This window comes from Pygocentrus nattereri, chromosome 17 (assembly GCF_015220715.1).
Source record: "Pygocentrus nattereri isolate fPygNat1 chromosome 17, fPygNat1.pri, whole genome shotgun sequence".
NCBI lineage: Eukaryota > Metazoa > Chordata > Actinopteri > Characiformes > Serrasalmidae > Pygocentrus > Pygocentrus nattereri.
In genome coordinates this window covers 34417680-34440807 of record NC_051227.1, presented here as the reverse complement: position 1 = coordinate 34440807, position 23128 = coordinate 34417680, and the positions used below count along the sequence as shown (strand labels likewise).

The 23128-nt window shown below is 40.2% G+C and overlaps 2 protein-coding genes across 2 annotated transcripts in view; both read left to right on the top strand.

The window, feature by feature from the left end:
* The window catches only part of LOC108411098 (alpha-2-macroglobulin-like), a 42280-nt gene extending 35103 nt beyond the window's left edge, over positions 1-7177 (top strand). Inside the window, exons 26-34 of the mRNA XM_037546709.1 lie at positions 25-99; positions 717-879; positions 2152-2342; positions 2520-2732; positions 3295-3416; positions 3775-3856; positions 3997-4065; positions 6585-6690; positions 6773-7177. Of these exons, the coding sequence (XP_037402606.1) occupies positions 25-99; positions 717-879; positions 2152-2342; positions 2520-2732; positions 3295-3416; positions 3775-3856; positions 3997-4065; positions 6585-6690; positions 6773-6813 (1062 nt within the window). The 3' untranslated portion in view covers positions 6814-7177. The remainder of the gene's footprint in view (positions 1-24; positions 100-716; positions 880-2151; positions 2343-2519; positions 2733-3294; positions 3417-3774; positions 3857-3996; positions 4066-6584; positions 6691-6772) is intronic.
* Positions 7178-16687: 9510 nt separating this feature from the next.
* Positions 16688-23128, top strand: part of LOC108416863 (alpha-2-macroglobulin-like) — a 41471-nt gene continuing 35030 nt past the window's right edge. Inside the window, exons 1-3 of the mRNA XM_037546377.1 lie at positions 16688-16881; positions 19431-19611; positions 19699-19855. Coding sequence (XP_037402274.1) covers positions 16796-16881; positions 19431-19611; positions 19699-19855 — 424 coding nt within the window. The 5' untranslated portion in view covers positions 16688-16795. The remainder of the gene's footprint in view (positions 16882-19430; positions 19612-19698; positions 19856-23128) is intronic.

The following is a 23128-nucleotide window of genomic DNA, read 5'->3' as shown; positions in this document are numbered from 1 at the left end:
GAGTAATGTTCTAATGCCTTACAGGGTGGTGTAAATGATGATGTGACCATGACTGCTTACATCACTGCATCGTTGCTTGAATTAGGCCATAAGGTGAAGGTGAGGACACTGATCAGTCTGTGTAAATGATGACCTTACATGCACAGGATTAAATTCTATAGGGAGGACAGACTAACACATCATAATTATAGGCCAGTGTGTTCAATGTGATGCTTACGTTACAATCATATGACCATTACTCTTGCCCTCAAAGCAAGCAACAGAAGAGAGTGGCAATGATAAAACCAAAACACTCCCAATATAATCATTAAAGCTGTCTATCCCAGCTGGGAGAGAGCAATGGGCTGGCGTATTTGACGACCTCCTCATTTCTATTATCAATGCATCTCTGCCATGGAAGAGGAGAAAAGGAGGGATCTCGATGATCCTTCCAGGAAATAAATTGCAGAGAGTGTTTGACATTTTGATGCCACTGATTGATGAAGGTACTTAGCTTGTTTGTTAAGTAGACTTAGCAAATACAACTGAGCTGCTCAACACCAGAGCGCACAAGGGTCCGTAAATCAGAACATTCTTTAAATGGTCCATATGGATTACAAAGTTGGGAAGTGATTTTTCACTCTATTATTGTACAGTGTGTCTTAACACCTGAGCCATGGAAAGACTTTCAAACCACTGAGTTTTCTTCTGCACTCTAATTTACATTTTGATTGTAGGATCCTGTTGTGAGTAAAGGATTATCATGCCTGAAGTCCTCAATTGGAAACCTAACAAACACCTATGCCACTGCACTGCTGGCTTACACTTTCAGCCTGGCTGGAGAGCATGATATTCGGGAGCAGCTGCTGAAGAAGTTGGATAGTGTTACTATTTCAGGAGGTATGAAATCATTAGAAGAAATAGTCATTGAGTAACTGTGTTTACATGCACTTAATCCGATAGGTGCAGAAAGTCAGATTTTGTCAATAATCTGTTTAACGTGTTTAAATGTACTTGGGTAATCAGATGATAGCAAAGCTTTGTGAATTTGGGATAGTGTAGTGGGTAACACCTTTGCCTTCTACGCTGTAGACTGGGGTTCAAACCCCTGCCTGGGTAAGTACCCTACACTATACCAATAAGAGTCCTTGTGCAAGACTCCTAACACCACCTTCGCCTACCTGTGTAAAACAATCAAATTGTAAGTCGCTCTGGATAAGAGCGTCAGCAAAATGCCATAAATGTAAATGAATCAGGCAATAATCACATTTCTGCTTTGCAATAAACTCACAGACAGTGTTGTAGTACTTGAGTGTTGAGACCATAAACTCAGTCTTGGGGTTAGGAAAACTGAATTTTTTTCTATTACTATTCAATATCAACAATGTCTTTGAACAAAATAAAACAGTCCCTTCTCTGTATCAGAGGGTCCTAAACTTTTGCACCTCACAGCCCACACAAGCAACCACCAAATCTTCAGTGTTCCACAAGATTTCACATATCGTCTTTTTCAGACTCACCCACTGAGATGAATTTGGCAGTTTCAGAGAACTCAATATGAGGCTGAAGAAAATCTTAATGAGATCTCAGTCTTGTCTTGGTCTCGACTAGGACTTGATATGTCCAGATCTCAGTCTTGTCTCAGACTCACTTCTAGGTGTCTTGACTACACAATTACTCACAGAAGAAGGACATGATGTAAAATTCAAACATGCCACAGTTTTTTTAAATGTGAATTTGTTACTTGTTAGTATGAATATAATTCATTTAGAATAGGAGCAATATATAAATTCTTCATTTTGTCAAGCATGTCATTTGTTTCAGGATCACTCCAAAAGTATTTTGTTGCTTTGTTGCTGGGTGAAATTCTACTTTGCTGTTGTGAGGAAAGCTTTTCCCTCAGTTTGCGCACATGCACAACTTAAGAAAACTGAAATTAAGTAATGCGCTGAAAAAAAAAACACATTACTGAGATAAAATCCAAGTTTCTTTATTTTATTTCTTCAGCCTTAATCCAATCTAAGAAATCAGAGTATGCCATTCATATGACCACTTGAATCCAATAATGATTGTATTATTTGTGTATCTTGTGGTCTTGGGCTCACAGGCTTATTTATTATCTATTATTATCTCTAGATTGTTTTGAGTTATATCTTGTGTTCTTTTATACAGATGGTCGCCTTCACTGGTCTCAGTCAGCATCAGATGACTCTGACTCCTTGTCAGTGGAGATCAGCTCCTATGTTCTGCTAGCTGTTCTCACTACATCTGAAGTCACTGCTGCTGATTTGGGCTATGCTAACAGGATTGTCAGCTGGCTGGTGAAGCAGCAAAACCCCTTTGGAGGCTACTCCTCCACCCAGGTATTCAAATAAATTTCAGCCCTTTTCCCAATTCTTCCTTTTTCTCAAAATGTTCTGGTCACATAATAAATATACATAAAAATGTAAATGTATAATATAATAAAAGAGCTGTAAATGTATAATATAATAAAAGAGCTGTAAATGTGTAATTCCTTTTTGTTTTTGTGTTTGGATCAGGACACGGTGGTGGCCCTCCAGGCTCTGGCTCTGTACTCCACCAAAGTGTTCAGCTCTGATGGCTCCAGCACAGTAACTGTGAAGTCAGATAAAGAGAGTCATGACTTTGATGTGAATCAGGACAACAAGCTATTGTACCAGGAGAGACCACTACAGGACGTTCCTGGCAAATACAGCATTTCAGTGAAAGGCTCCACCTGCGTGTCTGTGCAGGTCAGTGTGTCTAGTATGCAGTGGTGAAGAGGGGGAATTAGGGTGGGACTGACTACCCCAGAAAATCTGGTTGGCCACCCTTGGTTTCATGTAACTGGCTGATAACAATATTCACACTTTTGGATTTTAAAGCTGACTACAGACCACAATGAGAGCTGTTCATGAACCTCTGAAATAACAGTGCTATGCAAATTGTAAAGCACGAGCCAAACAATCCACATGCAAATTAGGTCATATATATTAAAAACTCAAGCCAAGCAAAACTTTTATTTTTTTTTATAACAAATGTTTCTTTTGCAGGCCTCTTTGTAGTTAATTACAAATATAAAACATGAGCTACATTATGCAGCTTTAACCCCTTAAAATCTCAGGCTTATTACATACTTAGGCTTATTATTCAGTAGCTGCAGGGATCTCAGTGCAAACTTGTCAAGCTATTCTTTGGTTATAGAATTGTATAATGAAACTCAGTCTGCGAGTGGGGCCTGGCCATTAAAGGGGTTAAGAGACACTATGTTTATTCAGTGTTTTTGGTTTGGTCTCTTTTTGCTCTCAAATGCAGGCGGCACTTTTCTACAATATCCCCACACCTACTGAAAACAAGACATTGAGCATCGAGGCTAAAACCGATGGAAATTGTACCAAATCATTTGGATACTCCCTGTCCATCAACTTCATAGTCACGTAAGAGTGCATTTTTTAATAAAAGACAAAAATGGTTTAAACTTAATGCTGGGGATGATAACTTTACATGATGGAAAGAAAATGATTTTAGTCAAAGACAGAATAATTACATTATAATAATAAATAATTACAGTTCAGTTGAGCATGGCAACATGTCTAAAAGACAGCTCCAACCTCCAGTAATTGCCTGTAGCAGTCTGGCATCTGAGCTAAATTTGATATGTGCAGAATTCTTAGATCAATAACTGAATATGGTCTTATAATGTTTATATTGTAGAAACAGTAATAACAATATATAACAATAATGTAGCGAGTAACTAACCACCTAACAGTGTTTTATTTATGTATTTGTTTACAGATATAATGGGGCTCTAAACAGCACTAACATGGTCATAGTGGATATAAAAGTCTTATCAGGATTCACAGCAGATCCCAGTGATGTAAGTAGTCCTGGAAGTTTGTTAAACATATGCAGTAATTATTACTTCTAAATCTGCTTTTCGAATGTTTAATAAATCATTGCAGATAAGTAATTATTTTTATAATTATTATAGAAGTAATAATTATTTTGTTCTTTCAGCTAAAAAACCGCCTACTTGTGGAACGGGTCGATTCCAAAGATGACCATGTTATCATGTATATGAAAGAGGTGAGAAACTCCTCAGTTATTGTGGACATTCATACAGAGCAGGGGTGTAACAGTACACACAAGTCAAGGTTTGGTTCACATCACAGTTTGGACACCAGTGTCTGGTATAAGTTCAGTACAGGAAAAAAGCAACAACTCCCAGATGCACAAGGCTTTTTATTTATTTTGAAAAGACAGTAGTGATTAGTGCAGATTACAGTTTGTTCCACCTAGTGTTCTATACACACCCAGAGGTAGGTACAGTCTGTAGTGCAGGTCATTTGCTAACTAATGTGTACAGTGATATTTCCAGAGAGCTTGTAGGGAGGAGAATTACCCCTCTGCGATGTATTCCAGGTTTCTCAAACGCTAGAGGGAGCTCCCAAGTGAGTCCAGTTCATATAGAACATTTGAGTAAAATCATAGTTTATAAATGTTTAAACATTTTTAATGTAAAAGAATATAATTTCATGAGTACTAAAGGGCATAAAATACTTTAACACTGCTGTTACACTTTTGAACGGTTTTGAACTTGATGCCTCTTCTACGTAAATGACATCAATGAACATGAATAGCCAATGGGCTGCTTTGTTCTTCAACCAAGCAGCACCTAGTAGTAATAATGCTGCAGTAGTCTTGAAGCCCAAAACCAGTTTGCTTTAGAAAAAAAGAAACATACAAGTGGCATTTCTTAGCTTTTAGTGCAATACATCCTTCTACTTTCTAAAATTAAAGAAAAGTTCAGGGCAAATTATTAGAAACTATTTTAACCTTCCGCTTTTTTATTTTATAATTTATTTTATTAAAAAAAAAAAAAAACCCTTCTGTTTTTAGCCATTTATGTCCATTCATCCCCAGTAGTCCTGTTTTAGGAAGTGGCCAGGCTCCTCATAGGTTGGCTCTGATATTTCCACTTCAGTTGGGACTTTGTAGTTGGGAGTAGAGCGGCAAAAAAATGTATAAAGTTTCATGCTGAATCTTTTCGCAAGTGTGTATATGTTGCAAGCTTTGGATAGAGATGAGTCATCTTTCATTCATTTAATTTCAGATCTGACAGGCCAAGTTAAGCTTTTTCACAAGTTTATAATGCAGAAGCAAATCTTCTCTTAATTTAAGAATTATATCTTACACATCTTATCTTGAGTTAAGAAATCCTAAATAAACTCGAATCAGTTTGGTAAATAATTATGTCTGTTACCAAACAACCAAAGATATGCACATAAAGGTAGATGTGTATTAGTTTAGGAGACAGCTACTGATGGAGATTTAAGACAGTAGCTATTACAGAATAATAGCCCATAAGTTCATAATCTTATCCTAAATCCAGATAAATAAAAACAGTATTACAGAAATGTCCTAGCTAGACTACATTTCTGAAATAAGGTCCTAACTTTAGGATAAACCCCAGCAGTGGCTTAACTTAGTTTAGCTTAGTTTTTAATCAATTTTAAGCAGCTGTGCCAGGCAGCATCACAAGTTCACAATACCTAGCATGATGATGATCCTGGACATGCAGGTGCGTTCTCCCCTGTTTCATTGTCTGGGTGGGTTAATGGTGATGCAAAACCAAGTTAAAATATTACAGTGATGAGGGTGAATAATGAAGAGACAGAACTGAACACGTGGCTATTTTTTAGGAGGAATAACGTTATGCAAGGCAGCTAAAGACTTTGGGTGGAATTTTGGGAGCAGCAACACCCAGTTAAACAGAACAGGGACTTCGTCACAGTGTTCTAACTTCCAATTTCTCAGACTTTAGTTTTGTTTTGCTACTTTATATATCGGTATGTAACGAGGAGCGATGAGGCAGACGCATATGCTGAGATAAGCTAGATTTATTAAGGGCAAATCCAGGGTCATAGTCAAGACAGTCCAGGGTCATATAGCCAACACGTAGAGATTGGAGGACAGTAAGGACAAAAAGGAACAGAGCCTCAAACAAGAATCGAACACTTCAAACACAGAGATTCAAACAAAGACCAGCACCGGGCCAAACACAGGGCTTAAGTACACAGGGAAAACGTGGGGCAGGTGCAAAAAAATCAAGGGCGGAGTTAGAAAACGAGGGGCAGGACTACAGATACCAAAACAAACGCACATGGACAGGACTGGGAGGGGCCAATCGTGACACGGTAATGGTAGCTGTCTAACTAACTTACATTTGATATTGTTTTGATTATGTATTTACGTTTCAGCTGAACGTGTATCGATTCTGTAATTTACAATTTCCTTACTTAAAATAAGATTCTGTAAGATGTAATTCCTAAATTAAGATATGATTCTGTTAAATGAGTTTGTGAAAAAAATCTCATCTTGACATGTCATAGGAAATTTCTGTAACACAGAACCTTCTAGGTTTTAAAACTCGTAATCATTGATAAATCGCCAATAAAAAACCTTCTTTCATATTCATAATCATTGATAATGGAAGACCATCTTTCATTTTCACATTGACACAAAAAGGCTAAATTTTACAATGAATTGGACCAAAAACTGTCCAAACAGCAAATGATGGAGCATTTTTGGTTTGTGCTCAACAGGTCCCAAGGAATTCTCCTATAAATTATGAGCTACGTATTAAACAGGTGCTTCCAGTCAAGAACCTCAAACCAGCTGTGATCAAAGTCTATGACTACTACCAAACAAGTAAGATTTCCCTAGGCTATGTGATTCTTACACTATGACTGTGGTTGTATTGCTTCTGAAATTTAATACATCTTTCATTCAGGTGACCAGTCTGAGACAGAGTACTCCTCCCCCTGTGTGTGAGCTTTCAGACCTGCAGCTTCACAGCACGAGACACAGAGAAGACTTGGTTGCTTGTTTTACTCAGATTTGATTTTATCTTCAATTAAATGATTGTTTTTCTTTTATGTTGAAAGAAATATGAATTTGACGCAACACGTGATGTTGCTATAAACAGTTTTAACGGGTAGTCTATGTGCTGAAATATACAACGTACCTTAAAAAGTTGAGTGACAGTCAGCTCAAGGCTTTTTAAACACAACAGAGGTCAAATTTGTGCACAATGATTTCACAGTATGGTAGAATAAATCAAGGGCTTTGAACCAGAGAAGTAGCAAAAGTGTTTAACAAGAAAGCCAAATAAAGCTCACTGTTTTAACAACATGAATAGTGATCATTTTCTCATTATCTGAGGGAAATTCTAGAGAGAAATTCTTTCTGTTGGAACGTCTGTGAAATGAGTTTTACACACACACACACACACACACACACACACACACACACACACACACACACGTAAACAATTCACAAAGTTTAATAGTGAAGCAGTTCTTTAAAAGTAGAATGCAGTATGTACACTGATCAGCCACAACACTGAAACTGCCTTATTTCTACTCCTTGTTTATATACTCATTGTCCAGTTTATCAGCTCCACTTGCTGTATAGGTGTACAATTACAGAATGCAATCCACCTGCTTCTCTGCATACTTTCTTAACACCCTTGCACACTGTGTGACGGTCAGACAGATTGGCAGACGCTCGCAGATAAAGTGCGAAGACTTTAATCTTCCACTCAGTCCAAAGGGTAAAACACAACTCACAGTATAATATCCAGTCCAGTAATCGATAACATGAAACCATCCGAAACAGGGCAACAGTATCCAAGGGGCAAAAACACAAATCATACACGGGAAAATACGTCCAAGGTTCGATACACAAAATCTACAGAATAGCAGAATCAGGGAACGCTCAGTGATTGTCTAAACAATACTTTGCGAAGTTCTCAACCTGAGTCCCTGCTTAAATATTAGCAGGGGATGAGCATCAGGTGAAGAGTTCAATAATCCGGCGACTGAGAGCGCTGATGGGTGCATGGGGAAACCACGTGACCTGTCTGAGAATCTTGGGGTTTGGAGTTTTCAAAGGCCGAGTCCCCTATCACGTGATCGATCATGTGGTCTCCCCTAGCACTCTGGGCTCCACTCCTTCGCAGAATGCATGACAGCACCCCCCCCCCCCAAAGAGTCCGGGCGGACCTGAAGACGGGGATGACCAGGACGACCATTCCCACCACCACCGGACCCCGGAACAGGAACCAAACCAGAATCACCGGAGCATCGGAGTAACCCCGAACCATCCCTCCTGGACCGCAAACGGGCAGGCAGTGAACAAGAGAACCCCCCACGTGGGCGACCTCGTTGACGGGGTGCCGGCCTGTCTGGACGCCGATTGTGAAAGTCCCTGACGAGGCCCGGGTCCAGCACGTCTCGGGCCGGCACCCAGGTCCTTTCTTCTGGGCCGTAGGCCTCCCAGTCAACGAGGTACTGTAAAAGTCCGCCACGCCTGCGTGAATCCAGCAGTCTCCGAACCACGTACACTGGCTCTCCTTCTATCCACTCCGGTGGCGGGGGTGTGGCGTCTGGCGTCTCCTCGTCTAATGGACCTGTAACCACAGGCTTGAGAAGAGAGACATGGAAGGAGTTAGACATACGAGACAGTGAGGGTAGATCTAATTTGTAGGTAACTTCTTTAATTTTCTTGACTACTTTATAAGGACCTATATATTTGGAAGACAGCTTGCGACAACTTCCCTCAGTTAGTCGCAAGTTCTTGGTGGCCAACGACACCCGATCCCCTGGTTCGTATGTAGGAGTTGGCCCTCGATGCTTGTCTGATTGTTCCTTATGTCGGCGGATGGCTCCTTCTATTCTTTGATGTGTCTGCTCCCAGACTTGTTCACTTCTCTTCATCCACTTGTCCACTGCTGGAACATCCGTTCGGGTTCCGGTCCATGGTGCGACAGGTGGCTGATAGCCTAAAATACACTGGAAAGGCGTTAAACCTGTAGCAGAACTGATTAAGGAGTTCTGTGCCATTTCCGCCCAGAGTAAATACCTTGACCAGTCTACTGGGTTGTCTAGACAGAAGAGCCTTAGGAATTTCCCCAGCTCCTGGTTGACCCGTTCACATTGTCCGTTGGATTCCGGATGGTAACCCGAGGTTAGACTAAGTGAAACCCCCAAGTGTTCAAAGAATGCAGTCCATACCTTAGACGTGAACTGTGGTCCTCTATCGGAGACTATGTTTTCAGGGATCCCGTAAAACCGGAACACTAACTGGAATAAAGTTTCAGCAGTTTGAAAGGCACTAGGAAGGGCTTCAAAGGGTATAAACCTTACTCCTTTAGAAAATCGGTCTACCACTGTCATAATAGTGGTAAAATTCTGCGATCTGGGCAAGTCTGTCACAAAATCCAGAGCTATGTGCGACCATGGTCTGTTAGGGATCGGTAGGGGTAACAGTTTACCTGCTGGTAACGTGTTTGGTGTTTTACATTGAGCACAAATGGAGCACGATGCCACAAAGGTGTGAATGTCTTGGAGCATGGTTTCCCACCAATATCTATTGACCAAGAGTTGCTGTGTCCGAGTCTCACCTGGGTGCCCTGATGTCAAAGAGGAGTGTGCCCATGTGATGAGCTCTGCTCGGAAAGATGGGGGAACATATAGTTTCTCTGGGAGACACTGCTCAGGTATAGTAACCTGTGATAGGGCCTCCTCAATCTCTTCATCTATCCTCCAACGAATGGATGAGATTCTAACTTCTGGGGGAAGAATCGGATGTGACCGTTTTTCAGGGTCCAGAATACCTCCAGTGGAAAACTTCCGAGACAGAGCATCGGCTTTTGTGTTGCGGGTCCCCGGTCTATAGGTTATGCTAAATTGGAAACGTGAGAAAAACAAAGACCACCTAGCCTGTCGTGCATTCAATCTCTTGGCTGTCCTAAGATATTCTAAATTCTTATGGTTAGTTAACACCGTGAATGGATGATTGGCACCTTCTAGCCAGTGTTGCCATTCTTCCAGTGCTAGTTTAATGGCTAATAATTCTCGATCCCCGATTCCGTAATCCCGTCTCCGTTGGGGACATCTTATGGGAATAGAACGCAATGGGGTGTAACTTCATTGGAGACCCGGTCCTCTGCGATAGAATAGCCCCTACTCCTGTTTCTGAAGCATCTACTTCTACCACAAATGGCTGTTCTGGATCCGGATGTGTTAACACCGGGGCATTAGTAAAGGCCTTTTTAAGGTTTTGGAATGCCTTTTCTGCATCCTCATTCCAGGCTAATTTCTTGGGATTTCCTTTTAGCAAAGAGGTCAGAGGGGCTGCGATAGTACTAAAATTTCTAATAAACCTACGATAAAAATTGGAGAATCCCGAAAACTTCTGCAACTCCTTTACAGACTTGGGTTGTGGCCAATCTAATACTGCTTCAACCTTGTGATCGTCCATAACAATTCCTTGTGGACTAATAATATACCCCAGAAACGTGACCGAACGCAAATTAAATTCACACTTCTCTCCTTTTAGGAACAAGTTATTTTTCAACAATCTTTTCAATACCTCTCTGATGTGGGATACATGGGTTTCCCAGGAGGGAGAATATACCAAAATATTATCAAGGTATGCTATCACGAATTTACCTAACATGTCTCTAAGGACATCATTTATGAACGTCTGGAAGACAGAGGGGGCGACAGAGAGTCCGAAAGGCATAACCAAATATTCATAGTGCCCCCTAGTGGTCACAAAGGCAGTCTTCCATTCATCACTTTCTTTCACCCTTACCAAATTATACGCACTCCGGAGGTCAAGTTTGGTAAAGTACTGCGTATCTTGGAGCTGTTCTAGTGCTACTGGAACTAAAGGCAAAGGGTATGGGTAGGCCTTAGAGATCTGATTGAGTGCTCGGTAGTCTATACAGGGCCTTAAGCCCCCATCTTTCTTCTTGATGAAGAAGAAACTTGAGGCTATCGGGGAGGTGGAAGGTCTGATGAAACCTTGTTTCAGAGCTTCATTGATATACACATCCAGAGCTTTTTGTTCTTCCTGCGTTAGGGGATATATTCTGGCTTTGGGCAGTGTTGGTTCTGAAACCAGTTCAATGGCACAATCATAAGGTCTGTGGGGTGGCAGTTGGGTGGCTTTTTTCTTTTCGAACACTTCCTTTAAATCCAGATATTCAGAAGGAATACTAAACGTAGAATTCGAATCAGGGCTTTCAATGGTTGTGGACCTGAGAGAAAGGGACGGCATACCAATACAATTTTGCACACAATAGTCTGACCATTTTGTTACAGTACGCTCTGTCCAGGAAATTGTAGGATTGTGTTTCTCCAACCATGGAAGTCCCAAAATCACTTCAAAATCTGATTGCTCCAATATGAGAAACGATAGGTTTTCAGAATGGAGGGCACTGACTTGCGTTTTGATGGGGATAGTGGCCTGGGTGATGGGGCTAGGCCCCACAGGATCGCCATCCAAAGCAGTAACTTTAAGGGTCTGTTGTAGGTTTTATACAGGGATCTGTAGCTTCTTCACAATCCAAGTATTGATGAAATTCCCCTCAGCTCCTGAGTCGATCAATCCTGAAACGATAATATCATTATGGTGAAGGCACAACCGCACCGGTAGTAGAACAGATTTGGAGACCAACCCCTTTGTGGGTATACTCACCACATTAGCACGCAAAGTGAACTCTGCGTGCTTTCCAGGGGTGGAGATGGTGAGATGTGCTTTTGGGGTTCCTGAAACTTTCTTCTTACGGGAGTTCAATAAGTGATCTAGCTTTATTGCCAACGATATTAACTGATCCAAACTTAAATCTTCATCCCTGCTAACAAGTTCATTAAGGATTTCTGGTTTCAGTCCTTGCCTAAATGTCACCAAAAGGGCAGCTTCATTCCAGCCACTGCTGGCAGCGAGAGTTCTGAACTCTAAGGAGTATTCTACCACAGAATGTGATCCCTGTCGTAACTGGGCTAAACGTTCTCCACTAACTTTTCCCTCATAGGGGTGATCAAAAACGAGTCTGAATTCTTTTAAAAATTGTGCATAGGTCCAGTAACTAAACGAGGACCAGCTAGCAGTAGCCCAGTCTAATGCTTTACCAGCTAGTCTTGATACCACAAACGATATTTTTGCTTGGTCTGTAGCGACGGGTGAATTATCAAAAAACACTGAGCATTGTAACAGGAAAGCTCTACACTGATCCGGATCGCCTGAAAATTTATCGGGCTTACTAACCGGGATGTAGTTAGTGGAGTAGCAGCGGCTGGGGAAGTATGTGTGAGCACCGCCGTCTGATCAGTCAGATTTGTGGCGCGGAAGTGACTGGACATTTCTTTGATGCTATTCACAAGCTGCACCAGCTGAGCTTGCTGTTCCGACTGTTGATTACTCAGGGATTCCAAAGGCCGTGTTACTCCTGAGAGAACAAGCTGATGTTGTCCCAAGAGTTGTCCCTGCTCCGAGAGCGCCTTTTGGATAGCGTCCTTCTCTGCCGTCTGCATAGTGGCGAAGTATTCTGTGACGGTCAGACAGATTGGCAGACGCTCGTAGATGAAGTGCGAAGACTTTAATCTTCCACTCAGTCCAAAGGGTAAAACACAACTCACAGTATAATATCCAGTCCAGTAATCGATAACATGAAACCATCCGAAACAGGGCAACAGTATCCAAGGGGCAAAAACACAAATCATACACGGGAAAATACGTCCAAGGTTCGATACACAAAATCTACAGAATAGCAGAATCAGGGAACGCTCAGTGATTGTCTAAACAATACTTTGCGAAGTTCTCAACCTGAGTCCCTGCTTAAATATTAGCAGGGGATGAGCATCAGGTGAAGAGTTCAATAATCCGGCGACTGAGAGCGCTGATAGGTGCATGGGGAAACCATGTGACCTGTCTGAGAATCTTGGGGTTTGGAGTTTTCAAAGGCCGAGTCCCCTATCACATGATTGATCATGTGGTCTCCCCTAGCACTCTGGGAGATGAAGTTCCGCTCCTTCGCAGAATGCATGTCACACTGTTCTTTAATGGCTGGATGTGTTCAACAACTTCAGCAGCACCTCCGTGTCTGATCCACTCGTACCTGCACAACACACACTAACACACCACCACCACCATGTCAGTGTAACTTCAGTGCTGAGAATGATCCACCACCAAAATATTACCTGCTCTGAGGTCCTGTAGGGGTCCTGACCCTTTAAAATTGGGGTTAAAAAGGACTAAAAAAAAATATGCAGAGAAACGGATGGACTACAGTCTGTAATTGTAGGCTGTAAAGTTATGGCTGATTCAAGTTAAACTAACTAGAAGATTAAACAGAACTCGAAAAAGTAGAGCACTGTGAGCTCAATTGAAATTATTGAAAATTATTGAGCTGTTTGAGTTAACTTTACTAGCTGCATCATTAAAAAATAGAAAGTATCCATAAATCAAATGTACTTATTTAAGCCTGAACCTGTAACTTTATTGAATTTTTTGAAACAGTAGGTTAGCATGATTTTTAGTCATCTTGTTTGCAGAACAGCACATTAAATCTGAGTTAAAAGTAAAGTAACTTATAATAAACAACATTATTCTGAATTATGATATGATTTGTATTTCAAATCATTAAACGTTTCCCTTAGCTAACTGTAGCTAATGTAGTACTAGTATTTTAGTACTTAAACAGCAGTCTATTCCACTTCATATCCTGCATAGAAACTGACATCTGTCTACAATTGAATGTGAATGTGAATAAAACCTACTGGTATTTCATATGTAATGGAAAACATACATTAATCTTGTTTATGCTATTTATACTGTTTTTACCTGGCCACTTTCGGCCATCATCTAAGCTTGATGACATGAGTGAAAGAGAATTTTGAGTGGTTCCCTGAAATTCATTAGCTTCACTGACTGCACTGCAGATATAACCTTATAACTCTGACTTAGCAAGTGATTTTCAAGGAGGAACCTTTTATTTAAAAAAAATACAGACTAATTTTTGACAAAATTGCCACGTGGAACCTTTTGGTATCAAGATCTGCTCTTATGATTTGGTGTTTTATAGAATAAATGCAGACATTGATAAACATGATCCACATGATCATGAATAGAAATTGAAAGGTTGCATTACTTAGTAGCCTTTTAACTGAAACCCAGTCATATGAATGAAACATTAAGGCTGCAGACCTACAATACATCAGTTCCCTTTCACTTATGAGCAGGCAATTGATCTCTGATCACTCATGGTGCCAGAGAGAGATGTTTGTTTGACATTTGTGCAGATGACACAGGTCAGTAACCTTACGTAAGTAATCAGTCAAAGAGGGAGAGTTCCTGTAAATGATGTGAGTAAAAGGGCAAATTTGACATTCTTGAACAAAAACTCAAATAATGACCTGAGTTCATTTCAGCCCACACAGTTAGAGTGGTCATTCAGTACATATTAATCCTGGATCTCAGAAGATCACATCCTTCCGCACATTTATACAGTGATATTAGATCAAAACCCTACAGGATATGACATTCCAGGAGGAAAAATGTTCTGTCTGTAAAATACAAAAAAAACTGAAAGCGGTAAATTAGATGTGACCAAATACTCATATTACCCCAGAAAATAAACACAGCTTGCGATGTATAATATAATTAGAGATGTGTAATAATAATAATAATAACAACTCTTTTGGGAAGGCTTTCCACAAGGTTTAGGAGTGTCTTTATGGGAATAAAGAAGCGCATTTGTGAGGTCTAATTCATCCCAAAGGTGTTCTATCAGGTTGAGTTCAGGATTCTGTGCAGGCCAGTCAAGTTCTTCCACACCAAACTCATTCATCCATGTATGGAGCTTGCTTTGTGCACTGGTGTGCAGTCATGCTGGAACAGGAAGGGGCCATCCCCAAACTGTTCCCACAAAGTTGGGAGCATGACAATGGTCCAAAATTTCTTGGTTAGGTGAGGCATTAAGAGTTCCTTTCATGGAACTAAGAGGCCAAGCCCAACTCCTGAAAAATGAGCCCACACCATAATCCCCCTTCCATCAAGCTCGGCACAATGCAGTCAGACAACTACTGTTCTCCTGGCAACCACCAAACTCATCCAGACTCATCCATCAGATAGCCAAACGGAGAAGCATGATTTGTCACTCCAGAGAACACATCTTCACTGCTCTAGAGTCCAGTGGTGGTGCTTTACACCACTGCATTCAATGCTTTGCATTGCGGCTTGGATGCAGCAGCTTGGCCATGGAAACCCATTCCATGAAGCTCTCTACGCTGTTCTTCAGCTAATTTGAAGGCCACATGAAGTTTGGACATCTGTAGTGATTGACTGTGCAGGAAGTTGGTGACCTCTGCACACTATGCGCCTCAGCATCTGCTGACCACGCTCTGTCATTTTACGTGGCCTACCACTTCATGGTTGCTGTCGTTTCCAATTGCTTTTATTTTGTTATAATCCCACTGACAGTTGACTGTGGAATATTTAGTAGTGAGGAAATTTCACAACTGGACTTGACTTGCACAGGTGGCATCCTATCATAGTACCATGCTGGAATTCACTGAGCTTCTGAGAGTGTCCCATTCTTTCATAAATGTTTATAGAGGCAGTCTGCAGGCCTAGGTGCTTAGTTTTATACACCTGTGGCCATGGAAGTGATTGGTCATTGGAAATTCAATGATTTTCATGGGTGAGTGAATACGTTTGGCAATATAGTGTATATGACTGTCAACAAATGCAGACATAGCACAATTTCTTATATTTTACTGATGTAATTCGGTTGTGTTCAAACATTATTTTGGGTTTTAATCAGTCATGAGCCATAGCTTAACATAATGATCATGCTTCACTGGCTATGAATAGTATTGAATGCTTAAACTGACACACAGTATATTGCTTATGGAATTGTCAGTAACTTTCATAAGCTTGAGTATTATTAAAAGAGGGAGAAAGTTATATTAGAGTATTAGAGACATTATGAAGGAGGACACAGGAAATGTTCAACATGATGCCTATTTATGGGGAAAGTCCCGTCCTCCAAACAAAAGAGTGAATCGGCTTGCTGGTGAAGTTGCAAAGGGGGGAAGCACTCCTTTGTTGTTGAGATATGTGCATTCACAGAAGCCACAACAAGCTGAAATTGCTTCTGTGTGTTATTGCAGCCAAACTCTACACACTGTTTATGTTGTTTTTGGTAGATTTCACCAGTGGTTTCAAATGTGTTTTTGAAATGTTAATTGCGCTTTTAGTTTGTGGTTTATAGGATTTTCCTAGTCAAAGAGATACGGTTCTGGTCTTGAATGACTGGGAATAACTGCCTGGCAGAGTTGCTTAGATGGCTGTTGAAAGGACAGACTTTGCATCAAATGGTAAATAATGCCTGAAAAAACAGTAGATTTGGACCAGTGGCAGAGCTACACTTGTACATGGAGGGGCAAACTTTAGTAGTGGGACCCACAGAAGATGGGGGTTGGGGGGCTTTAATGAAAATAACAGAAACTCAGATGAGAATAATGTTTGAGAAACAGCTAAAGTGCTAAAGTGAGCTCTTTCTTGTTTTCTTTTCTCTGCAGAGCTGCTGATTTATGATCATCCATTTCTTGCCATTTTGTGTGATTTTCTTCATTATCCAGTCACCCCCGCCACCCCCCACCCCCCATGCTGGCCTCTGAAAAACGCCTCTGATTTGAATAGTTTGCTCAGGCTATCAGTTTTCAGTGTAGCCTAAATATATTGCTTAACCAGATTAATCATTGATGAGATGATAACTCCAAATGTCCTGTGGGCTGAACGACCTTTTAAAAAGGCAGTCAAGCTTCCTAACCTGGTAAGATAAAATAATCCTTTATTAATCCCACAACGGGGGAAATTCTCAGTGTTACAGCAGCAAAGGGACAGTAACGATAAAAAGAGAAGAAGCAACAAGTGTTGGTGTTGGTGACCAGACATCATCATGGTGGCCCGTGGGTTTCTCGTACGAGAAGTGCTACTGTTAGCCTCCTTCCACTTTCTCTCTGTGCATGGACAAACCTCAGGACCGTGAGTAATCAAAACAGATGTCTGGTGGTGAAAAATTCCAATTCCAAACCCTGCCTCTGTTCTCCAACCACTGCTTAGAAACTGTTGTTATCTCCCAATACCCTGCTGAACATCATCAATTTCTGTGAAGATATTTAAAATATAACGCACCAAATGATGTGCCTGGGGAGACTGTTAAAGGCACCTGATACCCCAGTAGATTTCTACTAATTTCCAAAGCCAAAAAGTAAAAATATGTAATGTCAACATTGCATTTATTTATGCAGTAACTTCATGACTGGTCATATTCAAGTACTTTCTTTCATTTCAGTGAAGTAGGCACAATCTTGATATGAAGTTTATATTATTTATATTTATGTCAATTTTGTAAAATGATCTCATTGTATGGAGAAGATGATAAAATTGCATAAACTAGCTCTAAACTGAGCATGATGCCCCTTTGTCCTTTATGAAAATGTAACTACTTTTAATATTATGCTAATTATAATGCCATTATGCTAATATTGTCATTTTCTTAAAGCTTAGAATTTAAAGTTTCAGAAATGCTCTCTGCACTACTGAGGACAGGGAAGTCTGGTAGGGTGTAAAAAGCTCATCACTATATTTAGCTAATACTAAAAACTGAAATGTCACCTGTTTGTGCATGTGAAACACAAATAAAAACAGAAAACAGTAATATGTAAATCCCTTTTGACTTGTATTTAAACGAAACAGTACAAAGAAAAGATCATTTATGTTTTACCTTATCAACATCATTGTTTTTCATAAATATGTATGGTCCATCTGAAATGCCTTTAACAAGTTCCAAAAACATAGAAACAGTTCAATTTAAGAGAATGAGTGTTATGGTTATAAAAAATCTAATAGGTGCATAAATAGGTGATGCAGTCATGCGTGAGTGTAAAAGGAGCATCAAGCCTAGTTCTTTATAAGTAAGGAAAGGTCGAGATTAACCACTTTGTCAAAAAATGTGTCAGTGAATAATTGGTTTCAGAACAATGTCATTCTATGAGCAATTCACCCTCGAATGTAGAATAAACTATCATCAAAAGATTCACAGCAACCTGACTACCTCTGAATAAAGGAAAAGGCTGAAAACCACAACATATCTTCAATCATTCAGACGGCACTCCACATACTGGAAATGTGTTCCGTGATCTGATGAATCTTTGTGGAAATAATGGACCTTGAGTTCTCTAGGTCAAAGAAGAAAATCCAGGTTGTTACCAGCATAAAGTTAAAAAGTCAAGGTCTGTCATGTTACAGGGGTGTATTACTGATCATGGCATGGGTAGCTTATACATCTGTGCATTATGGTTACATTAACTGTGAAAGTTCTGTACATGTTACTCTGCATGGCCACACCTCCCACAGCTGTGCAAACCAGTATTGTGTCCCTACAGAACATTTACAAACTGTTGTCCCCAGTCAATAGCGCATAGACACTTAGATCATCTGTTCAAAGCTTTCTAGCTTCTCAGTAATAACATTCATCACAACTTCATTATAGTAAGCACAGACAAAAGACAAATGAAATAATTACTGTAATTAATTATATTATTTTCATAGGATTGTTATCAATTTTCTTACTCTTATTGCTAAGAGGACTGTATTTTATTGTAAATCATTTTTGTTTTAAAAATGCTATAAAAATAAAATTTACTTCCTTACAAAAACAACTAACAATATAAATCAAATCAAAAAAAGTACAAAAATGCAGAACCTGACCAGCTCCAGAGGTATGAAAATGAACCACAAATGGAAGGAACCAAATCTGTAGTAGGAGTTGGGGCAAAGGGGCCAGGAAAAGGAAAAAAGGAAGGACTAAATACAGAGGACTGGACGTGGAACTGGACAAGGAATGGGACACAGGACTGGACAGTGGATTGGAAGGGCAAGGAGAAAGGGACCTGGAAGAGACAGTGACAGTGAATGGGATTTTCTTAATGGATACAGTGGTTGGTTTCATTGGTCATTAAACCAATGTCACTGATTCACAGTGTGACTGTATGAAGGAACACACCCTATCAAGGTCACACCCCTCGTCTCCAACCTGACTACAAATATTATTACTAATGTTATGATGGTGTTTACAGAGCAGAAACCATGTAGCACTGCTGTGTCTGATCCACTCCTGTCAGTGCAACACACACTATCACTGTAGTTCTGCGAATGATCACCTACCCAAATAATACCTGCACTGTGGTGATCCTGTGGGGGTAGAACAGGGTGAAAGGGGTTATCAAAATGTATAGAGAAACAGATGGACCACAGTCTGTAATTGTGAAACTATAAAGTGCGCCTGTGTGGTAAACTTTTGCTTGAAGTGTGGAAATGAGGAGACGACGGTTGTGATGTTGTGGCTTATCTGTGTATATCAGCTGGATGAACACGAAGTAAAAACATCATAAGATGATGAATGAATGTATTTAGTTGTTCACTCAGTTTTGCCCTGATTTGTGTACAGAGGGTTCCTTTACTTAACTGACTCTTTCAGTAATGCTTCAGTTGAAATCTCTGAATTGTCAGTAACTGCTTTTTGTCTTTAGGTATTTCATGGTGACGTTTCCTGCAGTGATAGAGTCTGGATCTGAGGCTACACTGTGTACGAGTCTTCTGAAGCCTAATGAGACTCTGCAAATGACCGTTTATCTGGTTCATGACAACCAGAACAGAACACTTCTACAGGAGACAGTGGAGGAAGAATTTCACCAATGCTCTCAGTTTAAGGTCAGTTACTGTCAGTTTTTTTCTTTCATTACCATTTAATATGTCTGTAAATGGAAAATAGCTCAACATATAATGTGATCTCTACAGGCTCCACAGGTTGAGGGTGAATCAGTGCAGCAGATCAGAGTAGATGTTAAAGGTGAAAGTTTTGAGATGACGGAGAAAAGAAGAGTTATGTTTAAATCCTACAACCCACTGACATTCATTCAGACTGATAAACCAATCTACAACCCCGGCCAAACAGGTACTCCATCATTTCTCATTTCTGTCACCACTTTTAGTTCATTAGGGGCCTACCACTATTAGGTGTGTTTTTTTCCCCCCTTTTTTGTCAGTTCCTCTTTCAGTTGTTGTAACTCTAGTAAATATATGAAACAGCCATGTTATATATATATTTTTCAAAAGACATGTGGCTTCTCAAATATGTGATCAGCTGAGTTGTAAATGCCCACAGAAGTTTGATATTTTTATGAAACTGGACATATTTTGATCAAACTTTTACCAAGTGCCTGATTTTTTTTTTTTTGACTGTATCTATTCCTGTGCCTTATCCTGACTTCCGCCCAATGACCGCTGGGATAGGCTCCAGCATTCCCCCACTCCCCCCCTGAGGGAGAAGCGGCTTAGAAAGTGTGTGTGTATGTGTGTATCTATTCAGAAAATCAGTTCACAGCTTAGATGTCAATTAGAAAGTTTTAGAATAAAATGTCTGTGAGTTGAAAATATAAGAATTTTGATGATTGTTCATTACATGGCTTATTGCAGTGATACAGTATATGAGCAGTGGACTTATTTTTCCTGATATTCTCACCTGTAGGATACATGCAGATTGCTAAACCTGCATGTGACAGACTGTCACAGCAGCCAAACCTTTGAGTTTTTTGTTCAGGGTCAATATGGCTAATATTCCAGCAAATAAAGCACTGTTTTAGTACACTGGGTGTTCACTATCAGCTGTTTATAATAACAAATACTATTATAATAAAGAATCCTTCCAGAAATGATGAGATAAATACTGGCTTATGTAGAAAACACACAATAAAGAACTATGGACCATAATATAAACTTGAAATCTGTCACTCTAGCGATGGTGGACGGGCACTAAAAGACTCTGAAGGTGCCCTCACACCAGTGCATTGGACGCGTCTAATGCACTGGTGTGAGGACACGCCCACAAACAGAGCGAGGAAAGTTTATGAGCACAGAAATTGAGTTTTACATGAGGAATAAAACAGAAACTTTGAAGGAGAATCTATTTTTACAGTTTTTCTACAATGGATTCCTCACAGATGCTTCATTTGGAATAATCTGCTCATCACTGTGATGAGTTTTGTGAAAGGTTGAATGTTCCTGGTCAAATTTACATATTCAGTTGATTTTCTAAGTAATGCTAAACACATATCCTCTGCAGAGAACACATGTCTGCACATTTTAAAGCTCAGTTGATTTGCTGAATTTAAATTATTAGATAAAATAAAAGCTAAAATGTTGCTTGTGCAAAAGTAATGACACATTTTATATTTGTGTGTTTTGTTTTCCTCAGTATCAATCAATCAATCAATCAATCAATCAATCAATCAACCTTTATTTTGACTCGGAAGTACATTGAGGGCAGCCCTCATTTTCAATGTAGCCAAGCATTTACAAAAACAGGGATTGACATGACAAAGAAAATAATAATTAAACTACATTTAATCATTTTAAATTAAAAGAAAATTTAAAATAACAGTGAATAAAAAATAAAAATATATAAAAATAAAACTTGAGGTTAAAATTAAGATCAAAAGAAGATAAGAGACTAATAAAGTAATAATACAAATTAAAAGTAATAATACAAACTATTAAAAATAAAATGAGAGAAATATATATATATATATATATATATATAAGTATAATATAAATAAGTATAATAAAGTCAGCAAATAAATAGAAATTATGCAGTGGAATGTACAGAAATACCCTATTTAAATTGGTTCCCTGCAGAAGATGTGTTACATTATTTTCACTTAGAAAATCCACAAAGTATGTAAAGAGCAGGGCTGTTTAAACTTTGCATATGACTGTAATAATAATGTTATTTGCTGAATTCTGTAGGTAAATATCTGAAATGTGTAACTGTACAATGTGACTTCAAAGTACAGCTCACAGTGGAAGGAAGCTGTTCTTATGTGTCGCCATTGAAGCCCGTGCCTGGCTACGAGTGTGTTGTGACAGCAACCATAGACAAGGTGATGCGTTGTCGTCGTCCCCCCCCCCCCCCCCCCCCGCCTTTTATGGAAGCGCCAGGTGGATACAATTAGGTGTGAGCTTTAGCAGATATAGATGTACGATGGTACTGGGTGTAGGCATATCCTCACTTTGCTGCGGTCTGTTGTGACTTGGCTGATGGTCATCGAACGGTAGGTTGCTCCTAAAGGTGGTGCTACTTTGGCTTGTGGTTTAACATTAATGGGTAATGTCCCTGTGCAGGTGTGCTGGTCTAGGAAAGCTTCTCTCCCCATTCTGTGTCGACGGTGTGTTGGCGCAGAGCTCTCGGAAACAGCTTAAACGCTGTAGCCGTTTGTTGTGGCTTCACTGCATTTTATCACTCCTGTAATTTGGTTGTGCTGGAGCAGCACCTATCCGTAGGTAGGTACGCGGTATTCCGCATAGTTTGGTGAGTACTGGTAGCTTATACCGCTAATGTCTGTTCATTGTAGGTGTAATGTGGATTGGGGCGACAGCTAACAGGGTGTGAGCTGTGTATAGCAACAGCCGAAGGTCCTGTGTGAGCGTCGCCAGTGACCAGTCCGGGTGGCGCCTGGTGATTGGAACGAAGAAATATTTTAATACCTACATAGTGAAATTGGAGCCGCTGCTGTTTTGCAGCGTTTGTTACGCTGCTTGGTTGGGTTTTTGCTTTTCTATTTTGTTCTCTTTTTATTTTTATTTACTTTTGCTTGTTGTTTAAGTTGCTTCTTGGTTGTTTTGTTCTAGTTGAACAGATTATATTTTGCTTTTGGTTTTTGGTTTGGTTTTGGTTTTGGTATTGTCTCAGGAGCAGGATGGTCGAGTCCGCCCAATTGCCTATGCTAGTCGTAGCCTTCACCCCAATGAGAAAAGGTATAGCTCAATGAAGCTTGAGTTTCTGGGTCTGAAGTGGGCCATGACTGAAAAGTTTAGGGAATACCTGTGGAGCCAGCAGTGTGTGGTGTGGACAGACAACAATCCGTTGAGCCATTTGGATACTGCCAAGTTGGGGGCCACCGAGCAACGGTGGGTGGCTCAGTTGTCGGCATTCCATTATACTGTTCGGTATCGGCCAGGGCAAACAAACAAAAATGCAGACTCATTATCCCGGCAGTGTTCATCGGCTTTAGCGGTGCCTTTGGAACCAGCCACAGGAGGGTTGTCCTTACCGTTCACTCTTCAACAGCAGGCTATGGGGAGAGTTGAAGCACAACCAGTGGCTCAGTATGCAACCTTTGCTGTTCCCTCTTGTAACCCTGCTGAGTTGAAGCAACTACAAGAGGCTGAT